We start from the raw sequence: 23,303 nt of genomic DNA, 5'->3' as shown, positions 1-23,303 counted from the left end.
GTGGACAGCGGCTCTGCAGCTGGTTGTGGTGGCTCTTTACAGATGTTTCCTCTATGTTACCTGGAGTTGCACAGGGTTCGGAAAGTTGCTTAGTTTGCATCTGTCTCTTCCTTAACTGTAGTGGTCTTGATGGTTCGCACGTTGGTGGCCACTCCAAAAAGGAGGGCAGCTAGGAAGGCGTACATGCGCCCAAAGACCACCCTCAAGTACACCACAGACAGATCACTTTGCCTCACTGACCGCATTCTTCTCGGAGGGGGTCCACTGTCCACACTCCCTCCGGCGCCTCTATGGATGCACCGGGGAGGGTCCCAGCCTACGTGGCAATGGCAGTTCCTTCTATTGTTGCAAATTCCCCTGAGGTTGCATTTGGAAGGGTGACAGTCATAGTTTATGGCAGCCACAGAACCACTGCACGTGCTGTTGACACAGAACCTTCCACCGTCACAGGGGGTACCAGGCCTCACATGACCAACATCAGTTGTCTCTGCCCCAAGGTGTAAATCCAACCCAAAACACGGGGCTCCATCTATTCGAGACTGGTGGAATCCAACATGTTCTTGCAACTGAGGCAGGCGCGTGACGTTGGCACACTGTAGGCGTCCACACTTAGCATCAGCGGCATTACAACGTCTTAGCCTGGTAGCACCACTTGTTAAACACTGTCCATATCGGTATCCCACTGTATTTAATCTGTAACAGATATCCGCACCATTCACTGCGCCTTCACCAAAGATCTCCTTGCAGTGCATACTGCGGTCAGTACAATTTCCATGATAGCAGTAGCCCTCTTCAGTACATGGGGTTCCATCTTGCAGGTAAACATTTTCAGGGCACGAGGAGCTCAGCCCGCGGCAGTACTCTGGAAGGTCACATATGTTTTGGATTGGCCTGCAGAGTGTCCCTAGGGATGAGAAGGAGCAGTTGGTGCAACACCTGCCAGTGTCACAAGCACTTCCAGGCGTAAAGAAGCAGCTACTGTCGCAACACGGGTTGCTGTAACACTGCTTGAAGGATCCACAGTCACACTCCTCTCTGTCATCCACCACAGAGTTTCCACATCGAGCAACTGTCAGGCTTCTGTTTGAAAACACAAATCCAGTCTGGTAGACGCAGTTTGATATACCATTAAAAAGTATATTTCCTAAGTGTTGTATGGAACAGTTACTGAAGGTATCTGTCATCACAGGGTACCTGTACATGATGCACGTGGCCCTTCTGTGGCAAACACAAGTTTGCTCATCATAATACAGACCAAAACTTCTCCCAACGAATTGGCTGGCTATAATTGATAACAAGAAGTAATGTCTTGACCGAACACCCACCATGACGAGATTGGTTGATAGGCATAAACCATAGAGATATGGAGTAAAAGCAAGATCATGAGGCCCATCTCTAATCGTAATTATGCCTGAATGTAGCTGAAGAGGAGTATGAATGTGGGTTACATAATGATTATGAAACGGACTCCCTGGCACTGCATAGTTGTCCATGGTGGTTGGATCCCTCACATTAAAAATGACTAGGGCGCTGATGTAGTACCTTAGATCAAGACCATGGAACATGGAGTCAACTAAACTACCTATACCTATCAGGAATGTGGCACACTTTGTCACATTGTTGTACTGAGTATATACAGAATGGGCACTCATAAGGCAGCCTTTCATATTTCCTCTGTGGGATGCATAGATCTTACTGCTGATTCGGGAGGCTGTGTTGGTATCCACTTGAGAAAGCAGGGGGTGCCTCTCTTCTTTGTGCCCCAGCATATATGTGGGTCCTATTGCGTTGGCGTCTGCGACTATCTGAGAAACCAGGTGTTCAAACCTTCGGGAATCCTCAAGGGGTTGGATTTCATAGGTAAGGTCATCCAACTTCATAATACCTTTCAGGCCCCCATAGCACGTGTCCACGGTGACTGTGGAGAAAGGAACCTCTTCCAGGTAGCCAAGGTAGTAACAGTCGAGAGGGACAAAGGGGTTATCCACCTGCAAGTTTCCCTGGTCATCCTGAGTCACCATCACCAGATGTTGGGCCCAAAACAGTTTCTTGCTCTGCATGCGAATGACGTGTCTCTGGCCCCCAAAACTCAGGCTGTAGGAGAGCCAGCCTGGTGTCTGAATGCCTTTGCCGCGGGGCTGCTCCTTCCTGGGAACCACCACCTCGGAGGAGATGTAGCGCCATGAGGGACGGCCTTGAGAACACTGGATGGCAGCCAGCACCACCCAGAGCTGGAGCAGCAAGAGAGCCGTCCTCAGCATGGCCGAAGCTTCTGCTCGCCTCATATACATGCCAGGGGACAACTGTCAGTGGGAATGGAGAAAGGAAGGATCCTCCGTGAAGCCAGGTCCCAACCATCTGCTGTGGCCACTTGCTACCAAGGAGATTGTGACAGAAAACCTGCCCTGGGTGGGGCAGCTGAGGGTACTAGGTAACAGTGACTAGGTGTGGCACTGGACATGAGGTCAGCTGTGAAGTCAGTGTGAGCGCAGGCACAGAGTCCCCTGAGGGAGACAGGAGGCCTGGGCTGCAGGGACACCAGGAGGCCTCAGTGCCACTCGGGGGCATTCCTGAGCCCAAGCAACATCATGTCACCAGGGGCATCAGTGTCACTAAATGGAGGGGCCCAGCTCGGAAGCTGGTTCCTCAAGCAGTTGCAGAAGGGCTTCCATTTGGGGTCCATGATTTCTTCCCCTCTTTTTGTGCACTGGGGCAATGCCTGCTTCCTTGTATGAGTCTTTAATTTCTTACGTTCTCCACAGATAAAAAGTAGGAAGGAACTCGGTTTGCAGATACAATGCCTTCTCCTCTGGGCCATTATTGTCCCTCTGTCCCTGTATGGTCTGCTTCTCCTGGCTGACAAACAACGCACGTTAGGAATTCTCACTGAGCCCCGACTGCGGATGATGCCCCACACTCCAGTGCAGGGCTGAGGTGGCAGCTCTGAATCCATGTGCTGAGTCACACCCTCTTCTTCACACAGCGCAGACCATCCCTCTTGAGAGTGATCAGTCCCACGCTCTTTGCCCCGTGAGGACCCTTGTGCTCTTTGGGGGCAGTGAGCCACTTGCCTCTTCCCATGTGGCTGGATCTTGATGTTCAGGATTCGACTCCTTCTGTCGCTCTCATCAGTGTCCTGGATGGAGAAGCACTGAGCCTGGGGACTGATCAGCTCTCAGTGTGTCCCCACGACAGACAGGCCAGCACAGAGGTGGAATCCTGTCCCAGGGCTGCTGGGTAGCATTCTGAGCGGGCCTCTGAACCCAGTCCTGGGGCTTGAGTCTTTTGACGTGTCTCACCTTCACGTGCAGAACCCACGTGGACCATGAGACCAGATGGACGTGGAGCCTATCCCCGCCCACCCTCTGCTGTTCATCCGGGATCCCCGGGATTGTGCCCCATCATCACCCTCTGTCTTCCACTGTCCAAACGCTCACTAATTCTGTACTGGGCGTGAAGTCCCATGTGGCTGGGGCTCTGCTCTCTCCTTTCCAGTTCTGGTACATTTTGCCTTAAATACAACCCCAGTCATTCCTTCATGTCCACCTCCCATGTCAGCCCCTCCATGAGAACCCAGGACCAGTTGTACTCATGTGACCTGAAGCTGGCCTCGGCCACCCTTCTGGGCCCATGTGGGGTGCACACATGCGATTCCGGGTCACTCAGAGTCTCCTGCAGGGCAGGCCTGTGTCAGCTGGCGACTGAACTCAGAGCACCTGCAGCTACTCACACATGTGCTGAGAGAACCTCCAGCGGCCTCATGAGCTGAAGAGCATCGTGGTGGACAAGCCCATGAGCAGATGGGGTCAGACGGCCATCAGAGAAGGGCCGGGTGGCCTGGTCACCTGCAATGTTATCAGTGTCCCCGGTGATCAGAGCCCAGACATACAGGGAGATTGCTGTTAATTCTAAAATTGCAGGAACAGGCTCGAGGCAGGAAAAAGAGGGATCTGCAGCTTAAAAACCGACTAGAGAGCCCTGGCTGGTGTGGCTTAGTGGGCTGAGCGTAGGCCTGTGAATCAAAAGGTCACCGGTTTGGCTCCAGGTCAGGGCACACACCTGGGCTGCAGGCCAGGTCACTGGCTGGGGGTGTGTGAGTCAACTGGTTGATGTTTCTCTCCCACGTAGATGTTTCTCTTCCTCTCTTTCTCCCTTCCTCTCTCTCTAAAAATAAATTAATAAAATTTAATAAAAACTGAATGGGATAAATGTCATAAAGAGCAAAAAGAAATGACCTAAGTGTCCTACCTTAGAATTGGGACAAAAGACAAAGAATGTCTATGAAATGAGTATAAATCTCACCAAACACATTTAAAATGATTTTATGCCTTTTCTTTCTACTACTCTCTAGAAGTATCAGTGATATTTATTGCACATTCACAGAATCTACCATATACAAAAAAACTGTGTATCTCAAACCCACCAGATGTGCTCATTCTAGTGTTTGATCTACACAGTCAACTCTGACCACCCTGCCAATGGTGACTTCAGTGAGTTAAAGTGGTTCTCAGCTCGTTTCCATCTCTGTAACCCAAGTCCACAGGCCCTGCCACTGGCCTGGCCTGGGGAGCAGAGGGGAGGCTTGCAGGGGAGCATCCCCGGGACACTGCTGGTCCCGCTTCGCAGGTGAGAACAGCCAGGCTCCGCAGGGCCAGGGAGCTGTCCGGAGGTCGTGTGGGGATGAGCACTGTGGGCCCACGTGGGGCCACAGCTCCTGAGCCCTCGTCGGCCTGTCACCTCCCTGGCCCTGACTGGCCCCGTCCCGTCCTGCCCTGTCCTCACCCTGCCCAGGGCCTGGCCACACTCCATCTCCATCCGAGCCTCTGGCTCCGTCTCTCCCTCGGACACTCTCCTCGTCCCTTCTCTTGACCTTCATGCCTCTCCCTGCCTCTCCCTGTCTCTCTGCCTCTGTATTCCTCTTTGTCTCTGTCCCCGTCTCTTTTTGTCTATCTTTTTCTCCCTGCCTCGGCCTCTCCGTGTCTGTCTGTCTCTGTCTCTACCTCTATCTTCCTCCCTCTGTCTCTATCTCCATCTCTCTCTGTTTATGTGTCTCCTTCTCTCTCTTCCCTTCCCTCCACCTCTCTCTGTCTCTCTGTGTCTCTTTGTCGGCCTCTCTTCCTCTCTGTGCCTCCCTGTCTCCCTCTGTCTCTCTTCATCTGTCTCCCTGCCTTTTCCTCTGTCCACCTCTCTTTCTCTCCCTCTGTCTCTGTCTCTCCCTCTGTCTCTGTCTTTCTGTCTGTCTCTCTGTGACTCTCCCTGTCTCTCCTACCTTTCTCCATCTGTCTTTCTCCACTGTGTTTTCCCTTGTCTCAAACTGGTGAATCTAGAAAAAACCAGGCTCTTCTGCTCTTTCCAGAGTGACCTGTGCTCCACAATCACCAGATGGTGACAAAGGGACTGCTCCTTCCAGAAGGTTCCCGGCTGACACGTGAGGAACGAGTGAAAGGAATGGGGCCCATCCTGGCCCTCCAGGACATGAAGGCCGAGGCCAGCGGGCCTGATGTTGTGACACCCGGGAGCCTCCCGAGCTGGCTGGTCCAGCCACATGCGGGTACCTCTCAGAGCCCCCACACGGGCAAGCCTGGGGGCCAGTACTGGGCAGCGATGGCCAGTGGCCGCCCACACCCACCTGCAGCTCCATGATCTCCACAGAGAGAGCCGGGGTGCAGCCCACGGCACTGAGGGCCCGAGGAGCGGGGCTGCCCCAGGGCCCACCACCCACCGCCAGGACTGCAGGGAGGGCAGGGGAGCAGGGCGAGCCCCCCAGGGGAACCGCCAAGGACAAAGGGCACCGTGCAGGGGGCACGGGGGCCAGGTCCCGAGGCTGAGGTGGTGGGGGAACTCGAGTAGGTCTCTGTGACACGAAGGGCTGTGAGCCGTCACTTGGAGTGACAAGGACGGCATGCTGTCTGCAGGTCCTCCTGGCCTCCGGAGACACACACGGAGGGCTGCAGGCGAGGCCTGGGGCGCCTGAAATGGCTGGGGCGGGTGGACACGCTGGGCACACCCCACCGAGGCCCCTCACCCACGGGCCCTCCCAGCAAGTGTTTTCAGGTGCGCCTTCCGGTGTGCCAGGCCAACGTGGAGGCCCAGCGGGACACAGGCACAGGAGCGGGGAGGCAGACAGAGAGTCAGACACCCCCCCACGCCACCCCAGGCACTGGGCTCAGTCAGAGCAAAGCCAATGTTCCCCCCACTTCGAGGTACTCACCTGGCCCTGCCGCCCTTCCTTCCTCACTGCCCCTCCCCCACCCAGCCTGCCCTCCCCAGCTGCTCACCGACCCCGCGGGAAGCGCCTTGGCCAGACCCCCGACGAGCCCCCCATGGATGCCCATCCCCACACAAGGCCCCGCCAGGGCCCTCCTGCCACTCTGGAGACCTGGTCACGACCGTCACTGCCAGGCTCTGCTGCTTGTCCTGCTCTTGTCCCCTGGGCCCTGTCCCCACGGCAGCAGGCTTGAGCTCCTGGTTGCCAGTCCCTTGCAGGAGAGTCTGCACCAGCCCCAGGCCGGAGCCCCCAGGGACCTTGCCCCAGGGTCTCCGGCCTCTCCGGGTGCAGGGCTCCACACCCCCAGCCCCATGGCTGGCCCCGGGTGGAGCTGGGTTTGTCCTGAAACCTGGACACCACCTCGGCCAGCACAGCAACAGGGCAGAGGGCAGTGGGCGTCTCAGCAATCCCCGGGGCCAGGCCCGGAGCTGCGGGGGGACCCCCACCTGCTCAGCTCCCACCTGCTTTGCCCCCTCCCCACACACAGGCCCCGGGCTCTGACTCAGAGCTCGCTGGGCCGCTCCCAGCTGCCCCTGCCCCCTGCCCCTGTGCTCCCAAGCAGAGGACCCACGCCCGCCTCACAGATGGGACCCCAAGGCAGGCCAGGGGCACATGGCCAGTGAGCCACGGGGCTGGTGGGCCCCGATGCCTGGTACACTCTTACCCGCTAAGTAGCAGCCCAGCCTGGTGAACCTCAGTGGGTGTCCGTCAGCCCAAAGTGCCAAAGCGGGGAGTGTTCATGAGCGGGAGTATGTGTTTGTGGGAGCTGTAAGTGTGAGAGTGTGATTGTGTGAGAGTGTGTGTAGCTGTGAGAGTTTGAGGGACTGTGATTATGGGAGGGCATGGTGTGATTATGAGGATGCGACTCAGAGTGAGTGTCGACTGTGTGGGTGAGCCTGGGGCTGGAAGTCTGAGGGCTCTGCCCAGAGCACGCGGGCAACTTTATCCCCACTAACAACCCTGCACAGGACCCAGCCATCCAACGTGCACCCACGTGCCCATGCACACATAACACATGCTGTGCACTGCATGAACACGAACACACGTAACACATGAATATATGCAGGCAGGCATGAACTCACACTTAGACATGTGTGCACATGTATGTGCGTGCACATACAGGCATGTGTGCAGGTACACTTGCTTGAGTGTGCAAGACCCATGTGCACACATGCATGCACACCTAAGCCTTAGGGGGGGGCTGCAAACCACACCTGCCCCAGGGACACCCTCCCACCATTGTCCACCGTGTGCTCAGCCACGAATGTGCGCTGGTGCCAGCTGTGTTGTGGGCACAGGCTGCACCCTCCCATCACCCTGTCTCTGCCCAGGGCTGGGGGGTCACCAGGAGCAGAGAACCAGGAGGGTCTGGAGTATGGATGGTGGTCTTGGCCTGGGAGGTGATAACAACCAGTCCTGGAAGGAACAAATGAGCTATCTGGGTCTCCTAGGAGCCCCACTGTGCACCTGCACACACATACTACACACACCTGGGCACCCACCTACACACCACACACCCACACATTGCACATACCTGTACACACATCTATACACTCCTACACACACTACACACCTACACACCGCACACTACATGCAACTTTGCAACCTTATGTAACACACTACACACACCTACACACACTTCTACACACCTACACACCACACCTACACACTACACACAACTGTGCATCTGTATACACATCTGTACACACTGCTACACACTACACACCTGTACACACATCTGTACATTCATATACAGTATTTTGCCATGTCGAATGCACTTTTTCACTCAAATTTTTTAGGGAAAAAGAAGGATGCCCATTATACATGGGTAGTACTGATTCCGTATCTATATAAATGTTTTTAATTCTTTTATTTAGGCTTATACATTAAAAGTGTAACTCTAGAAAGCAATAATGATATCAGTATGCAAAATAATACCCTGGAATGCGATAATCATTTTTGTTTCTAAAAATGAATAAATAATTGAATTAAAAATTAAAACGAAAAGTTTTTCTTTCCTAAAAGTTTGGGCCAAAAACAAGAATGTGCCATATACATGGGAGCACATTATACACAGCAAAATATCATACACACTTACACACACTACACATCTACACATGTTATGCACACTACATAAACTTGTACACTCATGTGCACACTCACATACACATCACACACACAGCATATACCTGTATACATGTGTACACTCCTATACACACTACACACATCTACACACTACACACATCATACACTACATGCACCTGTACACATGCCTACACATGTCATGCACTTAACACATGTGTGCGCATACCCACATGCTACACATATCTTGCACACATTGTACACACCTACACACCTCACACAGTGCTCTCACTGTGCACACATCTGTACACACACCACACTCTCACTTGTGTGCACACAGGTACACACACATTGACCATGCTCACGCCACAGGCCTTCTGCACACTGCCATGCTCTCTCATGTGCTCACACTCATGTGCACACGGGGTAGCGCCCTCTGAGCTCCCTGCCTGCAGCCAGAGGAGGCCGGCCCAGTGCTCAGAGCGGAGGGCACTTGTGAGGCCGCAATGACAGGTCTGTGTGGCCCTTGGGAGCATTGAGAGGGAGCTCTTATCATCTGGGAAGCCAGTGCTGGGGCCACAGCACATGTGCACATGCGTGATTGTGTGTTGTTAGTGCACATACATGAGTGTGACTGTGGAGCAAATCCCTGCTCATCACTGAGCCTGCTTTCCATCTGTCCCCTCAGCCTGGGGACTGTGCTTCTGGAAGGTTCTGTCTGGCAGGCCCTGGGCCACAATCAGGATGGGTGCCTCAGCTGCCCCGGGCCTCCCCACAGGGACATGACCCTTAGTGGGGGTTGCACAGCCAGGGGTCCCCAGGACCCTCACTGCCCCGCAGGGGAAGCTGGGTGTGCAGCTTCCCTCCCCCACAGCCGAGGCTGAGAAACAAGGTCCACGGGCCGGTTCATTCCCACCCCCACCCTACACACAGGCACAAACACACGCTTGCAAATATTTCTAAAAACACCAAGGACGGGAGCCGCAGAGCAGGGAGGGGGCCAGGGTGGAAAGCCCCGTTCACCCCTGAGGCCAGCAGCTGGCCCGGAGCCCGTGAGCATTTGCATTGGCGGGGAGCTGAGGCCGGCTGTTGGGGAGGGTCCCCAACCATCCTCCCCCTGCCGTGCCCCCCAGGCGGCCAGGCCTGCGCTCTGGCCAGGCCCACTGCCTGCGGGGCCTCCCGAGTGGGGGGAGGAGGCACCGCTGCCACGGGCAGGTCTCCCAGCACCCTGGGCCCGGGCAGGGGACTCTGCAGGGCACCGGGGGACGAAGCCGCGCCCGGAGCAGGAGCTGCCTGCCCCTCGGCGCCCCTGCACACCTCCGGGCTGCAGCCCTCAGGGGGCTCCCGTCCCCCTCCCCCCAGACTCCAAATGGCCACCCTGGGGCAGCCCTGCCCCTTGTCCCGAGTGGGCTGTGGAGGCCCCTGCGAGAGCCCACCCTGCACCCTGAGACCCTGGAGGACCAGCAAGGGTGTGGTGGCCATGAGACAGGCCGCCCTGGGGGTGTCCCCATCTGGGGACGCGGTGCAGGGGCGTCCTGGCCAGGCAGGCCGCCCCCACCCGCCTCCTGGAAGCAGGGTCACCTCTCCAGCCAGGCCCCAGCCCTCGAGGGGCGGCTCTTGAATTTGACGGAGGTGTTTCTGGAGGACCCCCAGGGTGTGGTCTGGGTGCCAGGGGTCAGTGGGGTGGCCCCTCTTTACACACACGTCTCCCATGCATGGCCATGCAGACCCACAGGCACCGGGTGACACGAAAGGACACATACAAAGACAATCACATGAAGACAGAGAGACAGGCCCACACAGAGACAGAGACACACAGAGGCAGAGGCACAATCACACTGGGGCACAGAGACAGGGAGGCCGAGACACAGCAAGACACACAAACACAGACACACAGACACACACACACACACACACACACACACAACTGTGAGTGCACCCAGGTGTCAGACCCACTGCTGGGCAAATGCAGACACACAGCATTGACACACAGCATTGACACACAGATGTACCCACAGACCCAGTGGGCTCAAGCACGCATATGGGCACATGTGCCCTCTTGGGTAAGCATGTGTTTATACTGACAGACAGATACACAGACACTCCCAGTCACACACAATCTCAGAGGCTCATGCTCAACAGAGCCATATGGACACTGCACGCACACACACACACTCAGGGACACATCACATCCAGGCATTCACATGGAGCTGAAAGCACACACTCCACCACAGTCATGAGTTTCACTGGCTCACGCAGGACACATGGGCTCACATGGCTCACATGGGTTCACATGGTATACATAGGCTCACATGGAACACATGGGTTCACACAGGCTTATAGAACACACACGAGCTCACATGGCACACAGACTCACAACACACATGTGCTCACACAGCTGACACAGGCTCATACAGCACACATGAGTTCACAGGGCCTCACATGGCACACACGGTTCACACATGCTCTCTAAGACACATTCACTCCCAGAGGCACATGGGGGATGGGGCAGCGTGGCCCAGTGGGGATTTCTTTCTGGGGAACAGGGGAGACCCTTCCCAGCCAGAGACCTCCAGACCTGTCTTCGGGCACCCCCTTGGGGCCAGCGCTCCATTTGGGGAAACTGGGGACTCTGGCTCAGCACAGAGATGCACAGCAGGACAGGGCACACGTCAGGCTGAGGCTGGGACCAGGGTCTCAGACATGCGGGGTGCACAGACCCACACCCGGAGACCCTCAGTCACCTGTGCATTTGTCCCTTGTGGGCACTGCCCCCGCTCAGCCGTCCCCCAGCCCTTCCAGGCCCACAGGGGGTCGTGCCGGAAGGAGCTTCTGGTCAGTGTGGGAGAAGCTCCCCTCCTGGGACCCCGCCCAGCCCGCAGGCCCAGCCCCTGCCCATCACACAGCCCAGGCTGGGTGTGGCCAGGAGGCCAGGAGGGCCGGCTGGAGGAGGGAGCTCGGCCCTGCAGTTCACCGGGGTCCCCCGCTGGCCTCGCCCGGCTCCCCCCGGCATGGTTAGCACGATGGTGTTGCTGTGTATTTCATTTAATTTCCCGTATCGCCCTCGCAGACTCGACACCACGCTCACGTCGCAAACACGTGGACTTGGTTCTGACCGTTGGCTGGCAGTGAAGGGGGCGAGCCCCTGGGGGTCCGGGCTGGCAGACCCGGGAGGGTCCTCACTGCGGGGAGGACGCTGGGCGCAGAGGGGCCGCCCTATCCTTCTGCACGCGCCACAGGTTACCTTGTGAAACGCAACAAGATGCGGTGGGAGTCAGGGTTGCGTGTCCAACAGGCTCTCGGGAACCGTGCCCCAGCCCACCGCACACGCGACACTTGCAGCGCTCTGAGAGCGGGGGCCTCTGACCCCCGGATGCCGGGAGGGGCGGGGTGGGGAGGGATGGGGAGCAGGAGAGAGGCGGGGTGAGGTCAGGGGAAAGGGGGACCCAGCGGGGCCAGTGGCAGGAAGTGGGGAAGGCCAGGGGAGACAGGAAGGAGGGGCTGTGGGGGGAAGGGGGCAGAGGAGGAGCTGGGGCAGGGCCACCGGCAGGGTCTCAGAGAAGTGGGGAGAATTGAGCGGAAGGGTCGGAGGTGCCCCAGCTCTGAGCTGCTGCTCCCTGACGGCCTCCCCACCCTGCCGCTCCCCAGGCCTGGTCATCTGCTTTTAGGATCCACTGGAGCCCTGGTCTCATTAAAGCGGGCGTGCAGGTCTCTGGGGGGGGGCGGGGGGGGGCATGCAAACGTCCCGACCTGCTGAGCCTGCACCCTGGGTGCTGCACCTCGGGTCACCCACAGGGAGCCTGTGGCCCTGCCGCCCCATGGACCCCGCCCATGTGCAGTGACCAGGGACCCCCATGGCCCTTTCTTTCTCACAGATCACCTTGCCAAAGAAAACAGGGAAGTTTAAGATTTTTTTAAAGTCCAGTATTTTCAGGAGTTTCCACCACGACAGTGGTTCAGGGGATCAGCTCTGCTCTGCTGATGGGAACAAAATCCCCAGGTTGCTTTCCCTTTTGTGTTTTGTTTGCTGAGGTTACTGTGACCCCCCATCCCACCCGCAGAAGAGGTGGCCTGCGGGTCAGGATGCAGCTGACACTGCAAACCAGCAAACACAGAGCTGATGGGCTCTGTCACTGTCTAGGGGCTGAATGAGGAAGGAAAGGGCACGCCCAGGGACAAACAGGGACTGGGGCCACCTGAACATGGATGTAGAACATGTGCCAGGGACCTGGACAGGTGGCTCAGTTGGTTGGAGCATCACCCCAGATTCCAAAAGGTTGCAGTCTCGATCCCCAGTCAGGGCACACACCTACGTTGCAGGTTCAGTCCCCTGTAGAGACATGTATGGGGGGCAACCAATCAATGTTTCTCTCCTATCGATGTTTCTCTTTCCCTCTCTCTTCCCCTTCCTCTCTTTCTGAAATCAATAAATATATACTCAGTTGATGATTAAAAATTTTTAATTGGAACATGTACCTGGCCACGTGTATAAACACACATAGGCCACAGACTCAGGGCCACACATATGAGAAGGTGAAACAGCATGAGAAGCACCCCCCTGGGATGGGAGGGGGTCCAATAGACCCTGTACCTGGGATGTGAGCCTCTGTCACCTAAGGACCTGGACCACCACCTGAACTTGCTCTCCTGACAGGCACCAGGTGTCTGCCTCTTGCCCCATAAGGACACTCCCGACTCAGAGATGCCCAGGACAGGACAGGAGACCAGGAGTTTGGTCCCCTCAGGTTGTCTGTCAAGCACCGACTCAGTGTCCAGGGGCCTCCAAATACTGCCCTCAGGGTGGACGCTCACACCAAACACAGCCAGCTCATCCCCAGTGGCCATCCTGCAGCTCAGCCTGCCAGGGACGGGGCAAGGTAAGCCTGGGGCCAGGGTCAGGTGACCTGAAACAGGAGTCAGGTGCCCTGGGGCTGGCCTCCTTGCATGCCTGCCCTCTGGCCCCATCCTGGCCACCACGCCCAGCATTACATCTCTGAGGGGGAACCCCAGCCCACTGTACACATGGGGCTCTGCTGCCCCTGTGTGGCCATGAGCCGCACTGCAGCCCGTGGTCTGCCAGAGGCTCTATTACCCCTGGCTGGGGCAGGTGGGGAAGAGGAGCAGAGAGAGGGCAGTGGGGAGACGGCGAGTCGCTGCAGAGGGCAGAGGGTGAAGGACAGAGGGTGGAAGGCAAAGGGAAAGAGTGAGGGCCATGGCCAGCACCCCTTGGGGGTAGTGTCTGGGTTCAGCCTGGGACCCAGGGCTGGGCCCACTCAGCGGGCACTTCCGGTTTCTGTCCTCACCCCGCACCCTTTTACGGGAGGTGGCCGCCAATGTCCTTTCAGGGAAGGTCAAACCGAGTGCCCAGAACACTGGGAACACCGGGCACCAGCACTGTCCACTGGCTGCACTGCGGGTCGCCTGCTGTCCTGATGGCTCCAGGCCCAGCCTCACCTGAGATCTGGGGCCTGAGGGTGGGCGCCCTGCTCGCTGGTCAGGTGGGGTGCTGCACTTTGGGGGAACGCTCCCCAAGCCTTGCCCCGGCAAGCTGAGTGATATGCCGGGACCCACTCAGCACTCTTGTCCTAGGTTCAGTGGCAGCTGGTCCCGGCAGGTGGTCGTGCTGGGGGTCCTGGAAGAAGACATCTGGCAACACACGTGTGAGGCCACGGCCCCTGTGGGATCAGCCCGCACAGCAGGTTTGTGAGCCCCCTGGTGGTCATCCTGTGCCATCGCAGCTCTGCCATTGCTGAGTCACCTGACCTCTCCCCAGAGCGCTCCCAGGCCCCGGCTTTCAGCTGTTAAGCGGCAAATCTGAACGTGCGTGCACAGACAGCGACCTGAGCAATGGAGTCCAGGAACAAAGCAAACAATCACGGAGCGAAAACAGAAAGCCGCCGCGAGCAAGGACCAGTGCCAGGAGGCTCTTCAGACTGAGACTCGGGAAGAGCCACTTAGAATCACCAGATTGGCGTGTGCAGGTTGTGCGATTAATATTGTTATTAAAGTGTTTGATGATGACAAGGAAATAAGACATTTTTAAATGGATCAAGAGTGTTGAAAAGAACTTCTGGAAAATGTGGCGTTGCCATTGGAGTCAAGAACGATGAGACAAGCAGCCAGTGAGACACAGCTGGAGGGGCGGTTCCCGAGGTGGATGAAAAGTTGAAGATGAGCCCGGGCGCAGCACCAGGGACAGAGCCAGCATGACAGCGACATCAAGTGGCCTGCACAGTAGAGCAAGAAAATATTGAATGCCACATGGGGGACATGACGAAGAAGAGTTTCCAACAAGGAGAAATACAGGGATGGGGAGAGGCAGTGGCTGAGGATGTTCCAAGGGTGATGAAGACCCCTTTGTCATATTAAAAAGCCCACCAGCCCAAAGCAGACCACTTCCATCCAGGCAGGTGGCGGACACAGCACCACCACCTGGGTGGCTGAATTAGGAGCCTGCTGTCCCCATCCTGGAGGCCAAGAGTCCCAGAGCTGGCGTGGTGGGGCTGGGTCTCAGAGGCCTCTCTTCTGGGCCTGTAGACAAACACCTCCTCCCTGTGTCCCCATGAAGTTGTCCCTCTATGCAGTGTGTCCTCATCTGCTCTTCCTGTGCGGTCACCACTCATTTGGAATTAGGGATCATCTACTGACCTCATTTTACCTTAATCACCTCTTTTGGGCCCCATATACATATACAGCCACATTTTTATATCCTGGGGTTGGAACCTCAACACAAAAATCTGGGGGACACAATCCAGCTCTTAACACTAAGTGAAAACAAAACATGGTTCCTGACCTTTTGAGATGCCCAGGGTTTAGAAGCATCCAGACAGAAGGGCAAGTGGCCAGACACACACAGGGCAGGGGAGAGGGCAATGTGGGGGCCAGTCAGGGCTCAAGGGTCTCTGGTCACTCTGGCAGGTCCTCTTGCAGCCTCAGGGCCCCTTCAGACCCATCCTGGCCTCACAGTGGCCACACAGCAAGCTAGGGAACCCCTGGTGGCCGCCGTGTGCCATCGCACTTGCTACAGATCAGGTGGTTTCCAAGACCTCAGCAGAGGTCACATGGAGTTCACCCACCACCCACAGACCATAATGCCACCTACAGGAACCAGGACAAAATGCAGCATTTCATACAGTGTGACAGAAACGAAGGAAACAAGGAGCCAGAGGGAAGGAGAGAAGATCAAACGGGCAGGTGACCTGAACAGGCATTGTGAGGTGCCCCCGCACAGCAGGAGTGTCCAAGGAGGCTTCACAGAGACAGGTCAGACCATGGACACACCTGGGGGCCATCACGTGACATGAAAGCCAAGGCTGTTACCTAATCACAAGTCCACCTTGTCACCAGACCCAACTCATGATCCCATGAATTGGGATCACAGAGCAGTCAAACTAAGTCGCATTGGATAATAACCCAAAGTACAGGATTGATGTCCACATGTCCACATTGCTCTAAGTGAGTCGTAGAAAAAAACATAAGCGGGGGAAACGACCAATCTCCCTGCAGAAGATAGATACCATGTAATGTCATGGAGGCTCTGCCCCGCAAGAGGAGCTCAGTCCCCACCATTAGTTGTGGGTTGCGCAGAGACTTCCCTCCTGAAGACAATGCACAAAGGAGGCAGAATGTAGCCTTCTAGTGGAGAACCCGACAGCACACCTCAGCCAGGTGATCGAGGCCAACACCCCAGTGACCATCCTTGTGGAGAGCATGTCCACACTATCCATACACAAACTCCAGTATCCTCATGAGGAAAACATGAGACAAACCCATGATCGGTATCCCACCAAACAGCTGCCCAGTCATGGGAACTGTCCGGGTCCTCAAACCCAGGGAGGTTTCTGGAATTACATAGCCAGTGGATCCTGGTGTCAACTAGTGTCACACCGGGTCCTGAGTGGGATCCTGGAACTGGAAACAACATTGGCTGAAAGGGAAGGAAATCTGAGTAAATGCAGATTTTAGTCAGTGATGCGTCAGCACCAGTGCACTCCCTGTGACACAGGCGTCGGCACCCGTGCGCTGACTGTGACGCAGGTGTCAGCCATGATGTGACGTGTGATCTCAGGGAGACGAGGTGTGAGACTCTCTGCTTTCTTCCCAAGTCCTCTGTGCATCTACAGCTATTCTAGAAAAGACATTTATTTAAAATTTTAACAACCTGAAAATAACAAAAATTAAGCTTTCCTCTCTGGCCCTACTTTCTGCTGTGACTGTCATATTTTCTTAGCTCACATTTTCCTGTCCTTGTTTTTTCAGCTTCCCTGGTTTTTGTTTTGTGTTGTGTTAATTATAAAGTTAGGTTTTTTTATTTCAATATGAGAACACCCACTTAAAATCCTTTTTATCCTCACCCAAGGGCATCCCCCCCCCATTGCTTTTTGAAATAGAGGAAGGGAAAGAGAAACACATCAATTGGTCGCCTCCCTTACTCACCCAGATCTGGGATTAAACCTACAACAGAGCTGGGTATGTCCCCTGACTGGGAATCAAGCCCACTGCCTTTCAGTTACAGGACAACACTCCAGCCAACTGAGCCACACCAGCCAGGGCAAGAATATTCACTTTTTAATGGATTCATTTATGAAGCCATTAATACTTATTGTAATTACTAGTAGTATGTCTTATTTTTACCACCATGCTTTATTTCTTCATTTATGATATTTTTAAATTCCTTTCATCCTCATTTCTTTCTTGTGTTCTTGGAATAGATTTTGGAGATTATTTTGGTTTTTGTTTGTTTGTTGGTTTAATAAGGTATACAATACTTTGTGATTGATTTTAAGATTCATTTTTAACTACCTCTTTTCATTTACAGAATTTACTAATATTCACATCCTCTCAACAAGGCAAACATGTTAGCACAATCCGTGTCCTTTGAGAATTCCAGCCTGTCCCCTAGTGTGTTGACATTTTTGAGAATTTTAGTTCCAGGTAATCGCAGACACTTTCTCTTCAGCAGTTTGATGCTCTTGCCTTTTTTTTTTTTTTTTTTTTTTTTTTTTTTAGCAGTAACTTTAGTCTCCTTGCTTCATCTCTCACACCAGCTCCTGGAATTTCTCGGTTGTGAGGACCCTCCTGCAGGTCTCTGTCCAGCAAGGATTATGCAGCCTCTTTTGCTTAAAAATGTTTCCATGGCACCTTCACATTTGCATGAAGATTTGCTGGATGTTAGGTCGCAGGTACAAAGCTCCTTTTCTTTGATACTTTAAAATCTCCCTCCACCGTTTCTATGTGTCCAGTGGGGCTGAAAAGTCTTATGTCACCATGACTCTTACTCCTTTTGGGGGTGACCTGTGTCTTTGGCTGACACTTTTCCAGTCTTCCCTCTTTTTTCTGGCATTCTTACATTTTGCATGATTGTGAGCTGGTGTGGCTTTCCTCACTGGCTCGCATTCTGAAATTATGTATAGCCTGTCGGGATGCTGCCAGTAGGGGTCGCACAGGCCGGACCCCAGCGCAGCCTCCAGGTGGGCGGAGTCCCCACGGGACGGGAGCCGGGCGTGGCTGGGGCTCAGGAGCCTCCCTCCCCCGTGGCCTTCCCGAGGCATTGCATGCTCTGCCTGCCGCGCTTCAGCCGGGTGGACTCTCGGGCAGGAGAGCTTTGAGAGCGGCCCCCACGCCGGAATGGCTCTTCTCCCCCAGCCAACTCTCCTTGTAGTCGAGTCCCAGTGTAACGTCACGAGCAGCACACCCGCCTCGACCCCGCTCCCCCTGCGCCGCCCGGGACCCGCCCACCGGTGCGACTTTTCTTTCCGAAGGTGCAGGCGGAGCCTGTGCTCCTGGGAAGGAAGAGGTAACGCAGCCTCGCAGCCCAGAGACGCCCGGGGCGCGGCCCTGCGTGCTGAGGCCTGGCCCTTCCCGTGCGCCGGGCGGCAGGTCACGGAGCAGCGCACCCCCGCCTCCGCGGCCCCGGCTGAGGCGCCACCGGTTCTTTGCAGTGGCCTGTGGTGGCCTAGAAATGCTCGTGAGTCATCAGCGCCAGGCAAGCTCCAGCGACGGCGAGCGCCGCGGCCGAGCTTCCCCGCGCTCAGACTTACGCCATAAGGAATGAGTAATACTCGTTTCCATCCTCGCCAAGTTTCGCCAGGTCGTGGCTCCCGGCACCCCAGCTCCGGCGCTTGGCCGTGCGGACCGGGACGCGCAGGTTTCCCCGGTGAAGTCTCGCAGAGCTAAACGTAGTGAAGGGGTTTGGTTTCTCTGCCAAGGTTTGGCCAACGCCCACGGAGCCACGTGCGGTGCTACACGGTGTATTGATTTCATCTGCACTATTCCTTCCCAGTTTGATGAAAGGTTGGAAGTTTGTTTGGGGGACTAGCAGTTAAAAATAAAGAATTGAAGCATTTATTACCGTTCTCTTCCAAAACAGCACTACAATGAGAATTCTGACAGCAGCAGGTGCTTGTCCGCCCTTTCCACACTCCGGGACTGTCCTGCGTGTCCCACGGGCCGCTCATTTAATCCCCTCAGTACCCAGCTCGCAGAGGGGACGTGTGCTCAAGGCCCAGTCTGACGCCCACCAGGGGGCGAGCAAACCCGGAGCTCTCTGGCGGGCTGCCAGGCTGGGCCTCTGAGAGCAGGGCTGGCGATGCCCGACTCCCGGGGCCGCCAGAGAGAGCCGGCAGTGGTCTCCGGGCACCTGAGTTCGCGTGGGGCAGCCACCCGCACCGCACCGCTGGCGGCGGGGCTGTCTCTCCAGCCAGGACCCGCAAGGCGGGAGAAGGGCGCGTCCCGCTCTGGGGTGTCGGCAGGGATGGCTGTCCAGAGGGCTGGTATGTCTAGGTTTTGTCCTCGGCCTCTCTTGTCTGCCGAGGTCTGTGAGGAGGTGGCCTCTGCCCTTGCCTGCGGGGAGGGGCTGCAAGGGCACCGCGCACCCTCCCAACCAAACCACCCCCGGGACTGGCCGCACGGTCTCCACTTTCCTGCCCAGTCCCTCGGGAACTCACTCAAGTGGGCGTCCACCGCACAGCCCACGGGCTGTTGTCCGGCAGCCAGTGGCTTCCTGGTTGGCTGATGGGCATCTCTGTGCGCACCCCACCCCCACCCCAGCGCCCAGTCCCTCCTGCTCCTTGCCGGTCCCTCGAGGTCTCACTGTCTGCAAGGGCTCCGCTGACCCCGGGCCTTGGCTTGTCCTTCCATTGCTCTCTCTCGAGGCCCCTCCAATCCCAGGCCCCCTTCTTAGATGGACACCAGCACCCCAAAGCCCAGGTCCTTAACGAGGTTCTGATTCCTCCCGAACTCCTGTGAGCTCCCCCTGCGTGCAGTCCCTCTGTTAGTCACGCACCCCTGATGGCTCAGGCCTGGGTGCCCCTCACCTCCTCTCTGACCTCACTCCATACTCAGGGGTCCCCAAGTCCCACAGCCCCGCCTCCCTGCCCCTCACCACCCCCTCCAACTTCCTTGGGTGCTCGTGCTGGGCTCCCGGTGTCTCCGCACAGGGACCCCCCTCCCACTCCGATCCAGTCCCGCCATTGCCCGCTTAGAACAGAACGGGCGCGGGACCCCGGCTCTCGGAGCCCACACCGGAGCCCGAGCCCCTGCCCACGCCCACCCACCGGCCCAGCACCCAACATGCTTAATTCAGGCCCAACAGCCCCAGGGACCGCTCCCCAGTGGCCTCAGCATCCGCGTGGGCACCGGCCACCTGAAGGCCTCTCTGGTCCTCTCCGCTGGTGCTCCGCTTGGTCTGACACCCTCACGAGGCCGCCTCCCACGTGGACAGCGACAGACGGCCTCTGCCTGGGCTCGGCATCTGGGCCACAGGGGCGGGCAGGCGGCCGGCATGCTGTCAGGACCTGGGAGCTGACGACGGAGGCGATGAAGGACACGGGGACCGCTGGCCGGCCTCTCCGGCGCCTGGCCGTCGCGGACCGCCTTGGGAAGCGGGGCGGGCGGGCTGGAACGTGGCCACGTCCCATCCCATTCCCAAGGGAGACTCAGAGGTAGACACCCCGGGACTCAACCGACAAAGGCCCCTGGTCCCCAGCCGTGCAGAGCCAGAGCTCCAGGTCATAGACATGTGGGTGCCCGCCGGGGGCCTCAGAGACACAGTCAGAGGGCACGTGGGCCCTTATTAAACCAAGTCAGGACAGAGTGGGACCAACGGCCAGAGTGTGAGAGGCCGGGGAGGCCAGAGAGGCACTGACCCGCGCAGAGGGCCAGCCAGGTAGACAGGCATTCCTGGCGGTCTGTGAGCCCTGGCCTTCTCTGCCCTGGGAGGAGGCCACGCTCAGGGACCCAGCTCCCATCTGACAGGGCAGCGTGGAGCCTCAGGCAGAGCTGTCCCCCAGCACTGTCCCCACCACTGCCTCCCGACCCTGGGCAGCAGGCCTCCTCCGGGAAGAGGCTCCGAGGGGAAGTGTCAGAACAGGCAGGAGCCGGGAACAGGCAGTCATGGGGGCACGGCAGGTCAGACCTTCTCTGACCCCGCTCTCCCGCCTCCCTTCACACACCTGAGCTGTGTCCATGGGACTCCCCAGGAACCCCCATGTCTGGAGAGACCGGGCATGGAGAGGATGGACCAGCTCTGGCCTCTGCAGGGGAGGAAGGAGCCCGCTCAGGCCCGGACACCCAGAGCCGGAGCTGGCCCTGCAGGCCTCACCCTCTGGCCCTCCCCAAGCCACACTCTCCATAGGCAGCACCCACACCCTGCCCCACGGGCCCAGACTCCATGCAGCCCCTCACACTCTATGAAGCCAGAGCAGCTCCCACCAACCCCCACCACCCCTCGCACAGCTCCCTGCCCTCTCCCGTCCACTTGCCAGGGTGGCTGACCTCCAGGTTCCGCACACCAGGACGGGGCCCTGCCTGCTCCCCAGTAGGGCTTCCTGCTGCCCACAGTGCTGCTGGTGGGGTGTGTCCGAGGCCGGACAAAGGGCAGGTTGTAGCCTCGGTGAAGTTCCTGCACACCTGAGGAAAGTTACCTTAGAAGTCAGCTGGCTGGAGAGCAGGTGGCTCCCAGTAGCCAGAGCCCAGGCAGCCGTGAGCTTGGGGGCGGGAGGGGTGAAAGGACAGTGGGTGCACGGGGTGAGGCTGCCACCTGCCCATGGGCCCCTGTGACCTTCCAGCCAAGCCCTGAACCTCTGCTGGAGGAAAAGGGCTCCCAGGGGACCCCTCTGCGCCCCAGCTCCCACCCTCCTGAGAGAGGTTGGTATAGACCCTCAGGGGTCAGGGACCTAGGCCTTGCCATTCGGATGTGCCAGCAGGCTCCACAGTACTCCATGCCACCTGAGAAGATGGGTGACCACCACCCAGTCACCATGCAAGGCATCCTCAGACAGCCATGGCAACATCCTACCCAGACGCTGCGGGAGCACCACCCCCGGGTCTGGTGGGGGCCCTGGGTTACCGGGGGAGGCTGGGTAAGAGACCTGCAGATGAACTTCAGTGCCCTGGCCTCTCTGTGCCACCAGGGTGCCACACTGCCTGGGCCGGGGCTGCTGCAGGCTCCACGTGGTCGGGGCCACAGCCAGGCTCCATGAGGCGGGGCCAGGCTCCACGCTCCTGGCCTAAGGCTGCAAGGGACACGCGGCCAGCAAAGCTGGGACCCCTCTGGCTCCCGCCGTTGTAGCCTTGGGGAGACCCTGGCACCAGAGCAGAGTTAGGGGCCTGGGGACACCTCTGGACCTGAGGTGCAGAAACAGGACATGGGCCCGCACACCCTGGGGTTGGGGATGTGTTAAGACAGCGGTCCCCAACCTTTTGGGCACCAGGGACTGATTTCATGGAAGACAATTCTTCCACAGGCTGGGCTTGGGGATGGTTTCGGGATGGTTCCAGTGCATTGCATTCCAGCTCACCTCCTGCTGCGCAGCCCTGTTCCTAACAGGCCCTGACAGGTACCAGTCCAAGGCCGGGAGGTTGGGGACCCGCAGGTTAAGTGAGGTATTCCAGAAGAGCACAGTCAGGGGCATGGGACCTCTGGGGCGGGGACTGTGAGATGGGAGGGAGGGCCCTCTGGGACAGTGGCCATGGTCCCCCACCCAGGAGCTCCGGAGAGCCCCCTGAGGAGGAGGCTCAGCCCCCTCTTACTCACATCCCCTCCTCCCACACCCTTCCCCAGAATGCAGCAAACAGCACGGTGAGACTCTGGATACAAAACTGTAAACATGAGTCTTTAAAAAGGCAAAGGCCTGCTTGGTCCCAAACTCTGAGCCAGAGGCCCACACCCAGGGGCCCCAAACGCCCAGACCTCACTGCCCTCTGTCCTTCCTTCCTCCTCAGGCCCCAGCAGTTGGGAAGGGCCCTTCCACTCACACACACCACCCTGTTCTGGGGCAGGTTAGGGAGTGGGGTTGAGATCAATGGCCTGAGGGGGGCCCTGAGATGAAGCAGCCACTGCAGGCGTGGCACTCAGGCACCTGGCCACAGGGGCAGGTGAGAGCCCGCCCCCACCCCATCCCACGTAAACTGTACGCCCCCACCAGCCAATGTCTGTGCCCATGGGCATCCCAGGACCGCGCGGGCCCTATCATGTGTCCAGGGCATCGTGCATGGGCAAGGGCCCATGGAGGGCGGCCCAGAGGCCATGCAGCAGCAGGGGTGCGGCACCGAGGTGCGCTGCGAGGGCGGCGGCTGCAGCTCCCGGGCGAGCATGGGCGGCAGGAAGTCTCGCGCCTGGCACTGGTACTGGAGGAAGGTGCAGGCCTTAGCAGCGAGTGCCACCACGTTCTCGCAGACAAAGATGGCCAGAGCCATGACTGTGGGGGAAGAGTGCCAAGTTGGGGGCGCGCCAGCACGGTCACCATGTTGAGGGTGGCGAGGCCGAGCTCTGGGTAGAGCATCATCTCCTGCAGCGCTATGGGCTCACCCCACATGCTGCCCTCGCTGAGCACCGGGAATGCACAGCAGCACCCAGCAACAGCATGTAGCAGTAGAAGAAGGGGAGGCCCTCGGCCCATAGCAGCAGCCCATCGTGCGGCGGCTCCCACAGGCTGGCCTGCATGTCCAGCAG

The 23,303-nt window shown here is 57.7% G+C and overlaps 1 protein-coding gene across 1 annotated transcript; it reads right to left on the bottom strand.

The window, feature by feature from the left end:
• Window positions 1–89: 89 nt before the first annotated feature.
• Window positions 90–23,294, bottom strand: LOC129077714 (disintegrin and metalloproteinase domain-containing protein 21-like). Its single transcript, XM_054582260.1, is given in 6 exon segments — window positions 90–2,453; window positions 5,630–5,730; window positions 21,125–21,259; window positions 21,760–21,976; window positions 22,901–23,049; window positions 23,204–23,294. Coding segments are annotated over 6 exon segments (3,057 nt in total).
• Between the last annotated feature and the right edge of the window lie 9 nt (window positions 23,295–23,303).

The sequence above is a fragment of the Pteronotus mesoamericanus genome, unplaced genomic scaffold, assembly GCF_021234165.1.
Source record: "Pteronotus mesoamericanus isolate MK-2021 breed Mesoamerican mustached bat unplaced genomic scaffold, CSHL_Meso_final contig_1178, whole genome shotgun sequence".
Lineage (NCBI taxonomy): Eukaryota > Metazoa > Chordata > Mammalia > Chiroptera > Mormoopidae > Pteronotus > Pteronotus mesoamericanus.
Note: the sequence above shows the minus strand (reverse complement) of the source record. Positions and strands in the feature narration are given on the sequence as shown.